This window comes from Pyxicephalus adspersus, chromosome 4, assembly GCF_032062135.1.
Source record: "Pyxicephalus adspersus chromosome 4, UCB_Pads_2.0, whole genome shotgun sequence".
NCBI classification, from domain to species: domain Eukaryota; kingdom Metazoa; phylum Chordata; class Amphibia; order Anura; family Pyxicephalidae; genus Pyxicephalus; species Pyxicephalus adspersus.
This window is the reverse complement of record NC_092861.1, coordinates 53,018,580-53,032,445: the sequence shown is the minus strand read 5'-3', so window position 1 is coordinate 53,032,445 and position 13,866 is coordinate 53,018,580. Positions and strand designations below refer to the sequence as shown.

At 37.7% G+C, this 13,866-nt stretch overlaps 1 protein-coding gene across 1 annotated transcript in view; it reads left to right on the top strand.

Annotated features, from left to right (window-relative positions):
* MCF2L2 (MCF.2 cell line derived transforming sequence-like 2) overlaps nt 1-13,866 on the top strand; it is a gene marked incomplete in the record, with an annotated part of 134,440 nt that overhangs the window by 20,737 nt on the left and 99,837 nt on the right. The window contains 3 exon segments of the mRNA XM_072408165.1: nt 8,307-8,421; nt 10,382-10,472; nt 12,561-12,680. Of these exon segments, the coding sequence (XP_072264266.1) occupies nt 8,307-8,421; nt 10,382-10,472; nt 12,561-12,680 (326 nt within the window).

Sequence of the window (13,866 nt, the reverse complement as noted above, 5' to 3'; positions counted from 1 at the left end):
TACTAATATGCAAAACTGTTCCAAATCAATAATCCAAAAAATAATTAGAGCATTGGGTCAGCATGGCATTCAGGAAACTTGAAATTTCTGAAGAGGAAATCAGAATAACAGCTGCCAAGTTTCCAAAGTACAGGTTTCCTTTACTGGGTCTGTATCAATCATAGACACAAAAGTGAAGAATGTAATAGCAGGGCCACTACTATGTGCAGTTATATACTCTAATGTGATAAGATTATGCTTTAGTTTCCCCCCACAGGATTTCAACCCCTAAGCACTTGCCGGTTGTTAATTTCACCTTTTGCAGCAAAGATCTGCATTGGTAAATTCCATGCCTGCCTTTTGCTGAGTTGATTAAATTTTTCTAGGTCAAGCTCCCTGTACACCTTGGCTTTTCGCTTGATACCACAAACATTTCTAATAAGAATGGGGTAGCCACTTTTAATTAAAACTGTATTTTAATTCAAACTTAAAAGTATGTCCTGAAAAAAAAAAAGAAGGAAGCACAAAATGACTGCCATTAGCTTTGTTAGCTAAATATTTTTCTTTACTCCAATTTAGTGTCACATTGTCCCAGAGTCTAATTTTTCCTAATTATGTGGCTAATATCCACTCACTTCCACACCTGTGTCTAATAAAAGTGCCCTTACTTGAGGCAGTATTAAGTCATTGAACCCAGGTAACAAAGTGAAGTTGAATCAGAGAATGGCACTGAGGAAGCTGAAACAGGACCATACTGTTTGGCACCTAAAATTCCAAACACTGAATTATGTCCATGTTTTAGGATGAGGGGTAGGGAAAAGGTTTTACTTAAAAAAATATGCTGTGTGACTTAAATGATTAAAACACTCACTTGTATATACCCTTATACCTTTATTATGAATAATGTTTGAAATCTGGATATCGTTGGTACAATGTGAACTCTGCTTTGACAGATAGTAATATAACATAAAACCACTATAGTTCCTCATCAGGTCCCAATGGTTTTATTGCTGACTGGTCAGGGCTAGGAATGAGGTCTGGTTCATTGCTACCAAGGGTTTTAGGTGAACCCTACATTTTGAAGGTTTATGGTGAACCCTACATTTTGAAGGTTTATGGTCCAGGCAAATTTATGGGGAAATTCTCCAAACCAAATTCTTTGTACTCATAACACACTGCTTGTTTTTTGAACTAGCTATCTTAGAAGGTTCAGTAATGAAGGCTTTGTTAGGCGGCAGCACCCTTTTTACAAATGGGTGGGATCTCATCAACCATGCTGTTTCATTGTTATTTAATAATATTTTCTTGGTTTTATTGGGGCATTTTTTTTGGTTTTGCAAAAATGTTTGGTTGGGGTTTAGTTTTTAAAATTTGGGGGTCAAAAGCACAAACCAGTGTATGGAACACAGCCAAAAGATACCACTTTGCCCAGTATTTCACAAACTCCATGCAGAACAAATTTTCCCCCACAGCCCAAAACCCCAAGGTACATATTCCCCCACCCACTCATTTATCACAAACCCCACAGTACAGCCCTGTCCATCCATAATAGTGCCCCTATACATATCCCCCCCCAAACCAGCTTACCAGACCACAGATTTAGACAAAGATTTAGAATGTTTTCAGGATTTTGTATTAAATTGCACAGATCAGCCCTTATGCCTGTTGGCTTGCTCCCCTCTCTTCTTTTTCCTACTGCACATACCTTATACCGATACCCTTTGACATTCAAGTCTCCTTACTGAATGACCATTGTTCTCTCTACTACTGAATGACCATTGTTCCAATGTTAAGTATGCTGATGACAATATATTGGTAGGACATATACCTGGGAAGGGGGAAGTTACTGTATATACTTGAATATAAACCAATCTAAATATAATGTAAATATAAGGAACTTACTTTTCAGTAGTTTCAGAATAACTAAGTGATTTTTTGTGCATTGGTATTGACCAGCAGTAGATAATATTGTGTCCTCATGTTAAGGTGTGTTACAAACAGTTTGTCTGTCACCAGTTAGGGAGGTCAAACCCAACACTGGGAGGCTCACCCAGAATAGTGCATTTCCATGCTTGATATCACTGTGCAGGCCGAGGCACAGAGTCTATTTGCATGCTTTGTCCTCTTCTGCTTGGTAAGACAGGTGGGTTTAAAAATTGCCTTTGGGAAATTGCAGAGAAATGTAGTGGGTGGATTGTCTACAAGACTCAAAGGACTAGTGGTGACCCTGCTGGAAGTTTGTGAGTTTCTACATCACATTGATCTTTTGGATTGCCCGGTTATGAAACTACATCCTAAAACCCTCATAAATAAAACTATTGTTCTTCAATTGTAAGCTCTTCTGGGCAGGGTCTTCTCCTCTTGTGTCACTTTCTGTATTTGTCTGTCATTTGTATTCCCTATTTAATGTACAGTGCTGCATAATATGCTGGACTATATAAATACTGTGGGGTTAAGCTCAGGATCGCCTTTGCTGGGGTCAAAGGACACTTGTCTGGTTCATCCAATTCAGACCACACACTGAGGTATAAGTGTTAAGCTGACTTGTTGCCAGGTTTATTTGAAGGTTGCAGATAAAATAACAAAACAGCAAAAGAAAACCTTGCCTGTCCGGCACTTACTATACATCCAACATACCTGTCTATCAGCTGGAGGGCTTCTCCATGTCAGCTCAAAACAAAACTTTCAGTAACCTTTTACTCAGGTTTGAGTTCATTTACACAGACCAACTTTCTGTGTCCCCAGGCTGAGAGAGACTGACTGAGCTCCTGGCTCAGTTATATCCCCACCCTCAGTGCTGCTGCATTAATTACCTCGCAGGTGAGAGTCTTCCACCTGCTACTTCACATAGGAGAGGAATCTTGGGCAAATATACCTGCATTGGTGTCACAATACTATTTATTATTATTAATACAATAATAATATTATTGTTATGGCAAGGGTGTAAATATATACTAGTTATTATATATAGTAAATAATATACAATTTACTCATTTATTCAAATTGTAACTTAGTGGGAAATGTAAAATTGGGCTTGCAGGTTAATGCAAGATGTTTCCTTCAATTTCACCTGAAAAAGAGGCTGAATATGGCTGTCAGTAAATGTTGTGCTACAGATTTGCAGCTCTTTATTTGGGATCCAGCCCCAGAGTGTTCTGGAAGGAATAGGTGGCCTAGGCACACCCCCTTTTTCCAGGCCAGGAATTGAGAAAGGCTTCGGTTCACCTGGTCATTATTAAAAGGTTACCTGCCTTTGAATGTGGGGGATGTTGCAGCCGGAGGCCAGGTGGTGAGGCTGTGTGCTGGGAGAGCCCAGGATGTCTCCCAAAGTTTAGGTCTGTGGGACCAATACACCCAATAGGTGTGTCAGTGCAAACTGTAATGCTGAAGGGAGCAAGACTGAGCAGCCCATGTTGTTTAGAAGCTGAAACACTTGCTAACTGTTAAGGACTTTATTTGCTGAAGTAAGCCTTTTTTATGTTCTGCTGGACTAAGCTGTTTTGTTTTCATTTTGTTGTTTTGCGATTTTTGTTATGGTTATGCAGAAGTGAAGCTGTTTCAGTTAAGTTTGTCCCTCACTAATTGGACTCTGAGATCCCAGTGTTCTTCTATGTACCTGTCTTTACATTTTCTGGAATCATTTTGATCTTACTAAAATTTTAACTCTGATGTTCCTTCTGGCAGTCTTAGAGAATTTGTATACCAGTCTGTGTGGGCTCATATCTTAAATCAATTTCTTATGTTAAAATCGGAATTCAGTCTCCCTTCCACACACAGATACAGTTTAGACATGCATTACAACAACCACAAATGACTCCATTTCACCTTGCTGCAGAGGTGTTTTGGGCTACATGTATGTATGATCACCTATGTTCCCATCCCATTTTTGAGAGATCATCTCCCCTATGATGACAGCAAAAATAATAAACAGTTGTGAGTAGAGTCTGCCTCCCCCCTAAAACCATTGGGGAAATTCCACCTGTGGCTAGAAAGGACACATCTAGACATCTACTATCTAGATTAGGTGGTTTCCGCCTAAGCCTCTGACCAAAAGCACCTGAATATATATATATTTATTCTTCTAATCATTTGGAATATTGGGGGATATTTGTCAAATTTGTTCCATAACAAGGCAATGATAAACAGCAATAGTTAGAAGTTATGTATCAAAGCTGCTACAAGGTTACACCCTGAGGTATTAATTCCTCCCTCAGCTGCCCTTAAGGAGTTCAGCAATCCTGACCACTTCTTAAAATGTAACTGTAAGTTAAAAAATGAAAATGTGTCCAGTCAAGTTCCTTATTGCAAAAGGGACCTGGCTAATCAGTATTTTATGTAAACTCACCTCACTCCTCAAGAGGACGCCACCATCTTCATCCAGTCCTCTTCCAGGTGTTGGACCTTAGGCAATCTTGAGAGTGTGGCAAGGACATAGGGTGACATATGGCGTTTATTTATGAAAAAGTAAAACGGCAAAACAAGTAGAGAGTCATACAAGCATCTGGGCATAGTAATGGTTCCAGACTTCCCAGGTTGCCTCAAATTTAACCATAGTGTCCCGAATAAGGGCCATGAGATACTCCAGGGGGACCGAGTAGATTTCCATTTGGAGGGAATCAGAGACCAATACTCCTGGATAATGTGACAAAACCAAAAACTGTGCTCCAGGGAGCCCCGGGAAACTCCACATCGCCAGCAAGTGGGGTCAGTCCCAGGGAACAACCGCTGCAACACGCTGTAACCAACGTTTGGTTCAGTACTTCCTCCCACTTACACATGTATGTAAACTTGCCAGAGGCGTCTCGCATAGTTATGCAATAAACTGTATATAGAAGAGACAACACCTTTGGTATACGGGCCCTCCGCACACAACCTCTCAAAAGGAATCATGTTTAGGAACCTGGCTGAGGGCTGGAGGGACCGGGTGTAATGCCTAATTTTCAGATAAGCATAAAAAGATGTGCGTGGGAGCTCAACCTCCTCCCATAGTTCTTGAAAGGTAAGCAACTGCTTCTCCACCGGATGCAGCAGATGTCCAATTTGAAACCGTTCTCCTTTTATTCTGTTTGGCTTTTTGTTTTTAAAAAACATGGCAACTTTTTTTTTTTTTTTTTTTTTTTTTTTTTTAAAGGTTTATCAAACCCCTTGTTACCATGTTTGGCAACCTGAACATTTGCATTTCCTATATGCCTCTTTTTGAACAGATGGCCACATCACATTTGCAACTTTGCAGCAGTAATTTTTAGTAGCTACAGATTTATCTACTGATTTTCTTTGGCTATGTGATTCTCAATTAGACATAAAAACATAAATTATTTATACAAAATACTTGAAACATGTTTATGTTTTTAAAAAACAAATTAACGAACAAAATTTGTACACGTTATAATTATTTCTATGATTACATATGATTTAGTTCTATTTCCATGACTGCATATACTTCAACGCATTTCGCGGAAATATATACTGCTTTATCAGTGGTTCATGGAATCTAGAGTACAACATGATATGTATTACTTAATCGTTAACAGTCCATAAAACATACAAATTCATCAGATAATATATATTAATTACTTTATAATCATTGAAATAAGTACTGGATATGTCGGTCTCACATTAGCCAAAAAGAGAGATGATCTTAGGGTATAGTGGGTCAATAGGTGGAAGGTGTTCCTCGCAAAACTGGGTTCTATTATACACACGGCTCAAAAAAAAAAAAAATCAAATAATCACATGTTCCAAAAATAATACATAGTATATTTCAACAACATTCTGTTTTAATAAATGGTTAATGGCATCATACAAGTACCCAATTAATTTATTTAAAAAAAAAAACATTTAATCTTTATGGTAGTTATAGGGTGAATTTATAATAGCGACTTTTGTATCAGTGGCTCAAGTTGTTAGAGAGGTACATAGGACGCAGAGTCTAAGCAGCTGCCCGGTCTTCACCAGAGCCTCTAGAGGTGAAGGTGTTGCGCTGCAGGCAACTGCCAGGTTGCGGCCCCCGTGCACGCTGAGGCAGGTGACTGCTGACAGGCAGGAACAGGACGTGGTACCAGAACGAGTGACAAAGCATAGTCAGGCAAGCCAGAGGTTAGGGCAGGCAGCGATCAGGAGTAGTCAAAGTCAAGCTGAGGTCGATACACAAAGAATCAGGAACAAGAGAAGCAGACAACAGGAACCAGGAAGCAGAGCCCAAGGAACTCCTTGTTCAGGCAACTTCCTGTTGCCATTCACTTCCTTTTAATGGCAGGTCATGTGATGGATGGAAGCCATGTGACCTGCTGCATCCTATAGTGGTGGTTGTTGGTTTTCAGCAGGGGGAACGTGTCTTCGAAAGACTCTAGTCCTCTGAGATAGTGGAGCGCCTGAGTGGGAGTCACGTGACCTAGACCAGGAACTGAGCTGAGGAGGTGATGCCCTAGCAGAGCTGGTACTGGCAGCAGGGGAGTATCGGGTGGGTGACACTGAAGTGGTTACAGATCGCCGGATCCTACGGGGATCTGTGACATGGTTTTTTTCATTTTGCTGTATGTTACGGGATGTGGCTTTGTCTAAAGCAGAGGTTGGCAAACTCTGGACTTTAGGCCAGATATGGCCTAGCGGGTAGTTTGTTCCAGCCTAACGCCCCCTGGCCCCCCGCCCTTACACCGCTGGCAGCCTCTGGCTTTGGATCGGCCAGGGGGTGTTAGGCTAAAAGAAACTACCAGAGCCGCCGGAGCCGCATGTGGCTCTTGAGCCTTTTTTTTGCTGTGGCTCCCCTATTTACCGCAGCCGGTGTTAACACTTCTGCTGCCCGGGTAAAAAAGGAACGCCCCCTGAAGGGAAATCCATCTTCTCTGCAATGCTGGCTCCCCTATTTACCGCAGCCGGTGTTAACACTTCTGCTGCCCGGGTAAAAAAGGAACGCCCCCTGAAGGGAAATCCATCTTCTCTGCAATGCATACGGAGGAGAGGGAATTCCCTTCAGGGGGCATGCCTGGTGGGGGCCGGAGCCATTGAGGTGGGACTCGAGAGAGAGAGAGTGGCCTAGTGTGCTCACCTCTGAAATGGCCTAGTGGTCACAAAATTTGCCTACCTCTGGTCTAAACAGTGGATGGGTGACTCTATTTTATGTTTTCTTTGGCAATGTGTTTCTGAATAGTTCTGCAATAGCCAACTACAGTGCTAATCTAGGCAGCTACAAATTGCTGGGGTGTCATTATCATCACTGGCTGCATTGTATAACAACAGAGGATGTTAAAGCTGGTTATTCTTTCAATAGCTGCAAATTCTGGAAAAAGCTAATTGTTCAGCATTTGAACTTTGAATTTCAGAAACATAATATTTTCATTAAATGCAATTTATTTATTTTTTTTTAGAAATGTAAACACTAAGGAAAGCAATTATGTAGCTGCTAAACATCACTGAAACAATATCTACAGTGTGTTCTTAGGAGTGTTGATACATACCAAAAAACCACCAGACCTCTATGGTATAGCACTTTAAAACTAGAACAGTCAGCACCCTCAGCCATTCAGGGTTTTTTTGTATTGAACAGTGCTTGTCAAGCTAAGAGCTACTGTACAAAGGTGTTTAAAATGCATTTTCTTTGCATTTACATTTCCTTGTTTAGAGGAATATTAGCAAAATACAAAATTATCTTAAATTGATCCTATTTTGTTTCAAAAACCTGTGAACAGTGGAACAATTAAATAAATCCAGCAAATGACTTTAAATTGCATTTATAGCTATTTTGGTAACTTGTGATCTGTAGAAGTAGAAGGAAGCTATTGAAGTTTTTAAAAATGTTTTGGCTGGATACAAATTTGTGTGAGCAGCTGCAAAAAGTGTGGCTGAATCACTTTATTTGTTCATGTGTATGCACTAGATGGCAGCACAGATCCAATTCTAATTTTGGCTGTCATAACTTCACATTTCTTTTTGATTTTAACTTTCAGAAAGAAGTTACATTATAGTCAAATAAAAAGGCTCTGTTTGAAGTATTTTGGATTTATTGCCTTTAACATGAGGTGCTTACCCTTGAGCTCAAGCAGAGGTGTAGTTGGTATTGGTACCAAAACAGGTGTAGTTGGTATTGATTTGGCTGATAGCTGTTGTTCACACTTCCCATTGCTATCAGGGTCTTTTCCACTAACTACCTTTAAAATAATGTGCTTTTACTAGAGCGATGTACATTCAGTGGTCAAACGACTCATGTGAATGAATGACCACCTTTCCATGTTGATGCCTAGATTAGGTTAATGCTTTACATGTACAGTATATAATGATCAGTTGCAGTGTAATATTATAAAGATTTACCAAATGATTTTGTTTGGTTTTAGGTGGAAGAGGGAATGATGGGGCACCCATTATAGCATTTCCTGAATATCCAAACTTCACAGAAATTCCAGATGATGATTTTCTGAATGTTATTACATATTTAACAAGCATTCCAAGGTAAGTGAGCACTGAAAAACCCAGCAGTAACTTTAAGCTCTAAAATTATTAACATTTCTATTTATCTAATACCCATTTTACATAATTTCTGTTGGCTGGAATTTCTTTTCAATGACAATAAATAACCTAATTTCTTTTTTTTCTGTAATTGTTGGTATTATGTTAATTAAATATGAATGATTTAGCAAATTAGAATCTCATGAATCCACATGTTTCTTTGACAGCCCTGTCAGTTAAATTACTATTTCTGTGACACCACACCTTCCACTAAACTATAGGCTGTACAGGTTATTACAAGGATCATGTTAGGTTTGTTAGGTGAACATATATTTTTTCATATACAAATATTGGTCAGATTGATAGGTTTGGCTCTTGCTTTTAATTCAAATATAAGTATACTTTTTAGCACTGACAAGACAATACTGTATGTTATAGCACCCAGGAAAATGCTAATGACGTCCTCTGCCTTTATAAGCTGAAGTTTACAAAGAGGGAATCGGACAGGTTGTAAAATCTTCTGTAATCTATAGGCTTAACTATTTCACTTCCCATACCTACTTACCCTTTATTTATCAGAGCAATTTTTACATTTTGTCTTTGTGCCTACAGATTTGCCAATAGCTTTGTGATTACTAATACTAATATACTAATATATATAATATAATTATTTGCATATTCTTAACGTGAAGTTAAAAAAACAAAAAATCAAGCCATACATATTTGACCTCTTTCTTTGCTTTTAATGCAAAGTTATGTCTCCTAAAGATCATAGCAAACAATATAGAGTAGGGTTTCTTAGGTTTTAGTTAGTTTCTTACAGCTTAGAAACACCTGCTGGTTACATTAGAAAGCTAGTAGGAGCAAAAGCAACAGTGTCAGAGTTGTAAACTGAAAATTAATTTCTTTACTGTGCTTATGATTGTAGGATAAATGAAGGTATGTTATAAAGTTATTTTACTGCTTGTTTAGAATATTTAAATATTTTAATGCACATTTGATGGACACAGGTTCACTTCCACATTACATTCTAGCTTTACCTTGTTTTGCAGAGGTATGTAGGCTTCTGTGCTAAAGATGCTTACTCTGATATCACTGCACACAGGTTGCTTTAGAAGCCCAAGCATGTCTGCTAGAGTCTGCTTCCTGGCTATTGGAGGTTTGGAATAATTTAGTCCTTTCCTCATTCACCAATAATAAATGATCAGCATTCCAGCATGTGGGTGTTACCAAATGCAGTCTGTATGCAGACAGACCAAACAGACATTCTGGTTTTTAGATTAACCTTATTTATTGGTTTAGCATTTATTATTACAATCCATTCATTGTCACTATAGAAATTTATTAGTGCAATCCATTCCCTGTCCCCCAGATACGATGGCTGCTGTGTTTTTTGAATGGAAAGATAGACCTTTTGGCTTTTAGCTGTTTTAATGACACGTGTGAAACATTCATTTATCAAAAAAACTTTACTCATAAGATTTAGAAAAATATTTGGTAATGTCACTACTGTGCTAAAGTAAAAAGCCCTGCCTCTACCTAGATGGCTGTCCTACACAAGTACACAAGTAAGTCAGTAATTGGGTAGATTAGCTACAGGAAGACCACAGCCAATACTGGTGACTACTCTTTTCCTGCTTATCCTGCCCTTTTTAAGTCACTGTTCCTAATTTTCAGTTCTTCTTTATTTAAATTTTATAAATACCCAAATGAGGTTTCATTTTACCTAAATCCTATTCATAAAGGATCAGATATTAAAACAATGAAATAATAATGCAGTTTGCATAGACAAGGTTTACAGATTACTCACCACCTGTCGGTTTCAGTTTTTATATTGTTTCACATCAAGCTGCTAATTATACTGTATGTTCTCATAGTTTCTTTAAAATATGCTGTAAAGGTATAACAGTGATCTAGATATATACATTTTAGTTATATGATATGTGTTTGCTATCTCTTGCAGTCTTGAAGCTGCCAGTATTGGGTTCGTTGTCATCATAGACAGACGGAAGGATAAATGGAGCTCAGTGAAGGCTTCCTTGACTCGTATAGCTGTATGTACAATATTCCTATTTCCAAATGCAGATAAAACCATCATACAGAGGTTCATTGCTAGGGGTGAGGTTTAAGTTTGCTTTAACATGAATGTTCTGCTAACTTTAGGTGTTTGTAAACTAATCTAAATAATTGCAACACAACTTTAGGTGGTTGTCAATGTAACAACCAGCTGTTTTTATTACCAACCTTTTTCTGAAGGATAGGAATCATTTATAGACAGGCATATGTAAATGTAAATACACCTCATGGAATTCATCCAGTTTTTTGGGAAATTTGAAGATACAAAAACAGATACAGGCTATATGCTTGAACAAATGACAGATACAATTTACATGGTGTATTACGTACACCCTGACATTTACTATCACTTTACATCCATGAAAGATTACATGCCAAGAAGGAGAAGAAGGTGGACCTGGCATGTTTATTCCTCAGATAATAAACGATTAGTGTTATCAAAAAAATACTGCAAATGCCTAGGTTAAGCAAAATTTTTAAAAAGATAGCCAAATTATCTAAACTCAGTAGGCCTGCTGTAAGAAAAATATTCTGATAATTCTTCCAGGACTGGCCTCTCAGCAAATTCAGGTCAAGACCTAACCACTTGATGCTAAAATGTGCTAAAACCTCAACATGATTTTGTGGGGTCTGCAAGTAATTCTTTTAAAAGTAAGTCTCATGCATCAACAGGAGAGAAAACCAATGTCCCGGACATTGGAGGTGTGCCTGGAAAATGCTTTTGCTGTCAAAAAAGAGTGTTAGAACAAGTTTTAGAACAGTTTGCCATGAAATATATAGGCAAAGAGCATGCCTTCTGAAACAGAAGGCCTGAGGAATAAGAAATGTTGCTATGGATGTCATTTGCACAAAAGTTGAATTGGAAATAGATCTTTCATCACAGTAATGACCTCAAGCACACAAGCAAATCTGCCAATAAATGATTCCAACAGGAGAAATGAAGGGCTTTGCACTGGCAAAGTCAAAACCCTAATTTGATTCCTATTGAAATCTTATAGGGGATTTAAAATGGGCAAACATAATGTAACCGAAGAAATTTCAGCGAAAGGGGTAATACCAGCTTATAAAACCAAAGGTAACCTGGATTTTTCCAAAATATACTATCACATCTACATTACATCTATTGAAATTTTTGTTGGTTATAAAGTAATTTTTTTTTTTTCAACTACAATACCTTTTTTCTGTAGGTTTTGTTTAATTGAAGATCTAAATGTTTACCTTTTTAAATATGTTGATAAAATGCAATCTCAATTTCATGAGGTGCATACTTAAGTCACATTACTGTGTGACTAGATTGTTGTCCTAGACAGGAGAGAGGGATTATATAAGTATATCCATGTAAATTACTGGCAATTTGTTGTATGTGCTGTTGCTTGTAAATCGTACTGTTTTTCTACAAATCATGTTTGCCTAGTATATCGTTTTGCTGAGTATTTTTTCATAGGTTTGGTATAGGAAATATACTAAATACATGCTTTTAACAGTGGGTTTTTATTGTTCTGTAATAATTGTTGATTTATTTGCATAGTCCTGTAAAGCTTTGGTCAGGTAACAGAGAAAGTAGCGTGAACAGAGGTATACATTTACTACTCTTCTGCTGCTTCTTCACTATCCAGTCACAGACTATGTGCTATAAGGCAACTGATTCTGTATTTGTTTAACTGCAGTAAAATCGGGTCATTCATCTGCCTGTGCTGCCTACCAAAATTGTATAAAATGTTAGAACTGGACAGACAGAAATGTACAGTAAATGCAAGTTAAATAAACTCTCATATATATTTCAGCTGTGTGTATTACAAACAAAATTTCAATAAAAAGTGTAGGAATTTGAGATGTATGGCTATCTCATCTGTTCACACCCCGTTTAGGCTCTTTTACACAAACATAGCATGCAAATCTTTCAAAGCTCAAGCATTTATAATATGTTTATTAAAATGTTTAAGTGTTATGCTTAGGCATAAAATTTGAAGTAACTAGAAGCATGCAATGGAAAAAATTATGATATCTTAAGAATGGCTTTTAATAAAAATTTTGTCATTTACTATTTACATTTGAATTCTCCCTAGGGGGCTTTTCCTGGGAACCTGCAGTTGGTGTTTGTTTTGCGTCCATCTCGGTTTATTCAAAGGACCATTGCTGATATTGGCATTAAACTCTACAGAGATGACTTTAAAATGAAGGTACCGGTAAGCGTGTATTTTCATCTTGTGTTCAACTTCCTGCATGTGCTCATCTGTGATATTTGTTCCTCACGTGATCAACCAGTTGTGGAAGAGAAACTTCTCCTTATAATATATAAGTTTTCATGTAAAGGACTCCAAATACTAACATTTTTTATATTATTAGGAATAGACCTACCTATGTCCTAAGTCACAGGCCCCAAGTAGCAGGTCCTTAAAGGCTTTATATGAAATATTGGGGACATTTAGCTTGGGCCATTAATTCTTAGTGGTGATATGTTACTTAAAAGATCACATTTTGGACCCAGTGCTCACTTAAGAACAAGTCAGCTTAATTTCCTTCAGGAAGAAATCTTGCTGTAAACATTTACTATAGCTATTACTGGTAAATGTCATAATAATGTTAATCACAAAATACATTAAAGGTCAACTCCAGGAATGTATATTAAACTTTCCTTGCAGTGGGTCAAATGCTTGTTAAGATGCAGGGGAAATGTAAAAAACTAGTCTCTACTTTCCAGACACTTTCTTCGTATGATACAAGTTTGAGCTGACAGGTTTCCCCAGCATTTGCCCTAAGATGGTTCATGTTATTGGCAACTAATCTAGAACACTTGATTCATGCTGCATATATAATAAAACACTGGCTGAGGGTTGGGCACCACTTAAACTGTACTGAACACGACCATAGACAACTTTAAAACATTTGATTGGAAATTCAAAAACTGTAGAAAATGCTTTAAACTTTTATTCATCAAAAGTCATAGACATTGTACAAACAACTTGACTTTTTATAGCTTTGCCTCCACGTTCCCATTACAAAAGTTTGTCTAAATATGTCTGTGCAGATCATAAATTGCAGCAGATTTTGAAACCTAACAATGCAAATACCTGGAAGCTCTGAAAAAGCAGGGTATTCTGTTATACAGATTCTTACCTCAGTACATACATTCAGCTTGCTTAGTAGCATAGATCGGCAACAAGATATCTAGATAGAAAACAAAGAATATATTTCTCCTGCTGATCACCATTGCCCTCCACTCCATGATGCAATCATTTATTTGTTGAAGTTTGGATTGTTTATGGGAATGCCATAATATTAATGTTGTCTTATGTGAGTCCCAAGTGTGAAATATGTGTGTCTAATTTACTAATAGGTTGACCTGACATGTGTCCTTGTATTTGTTGTGTA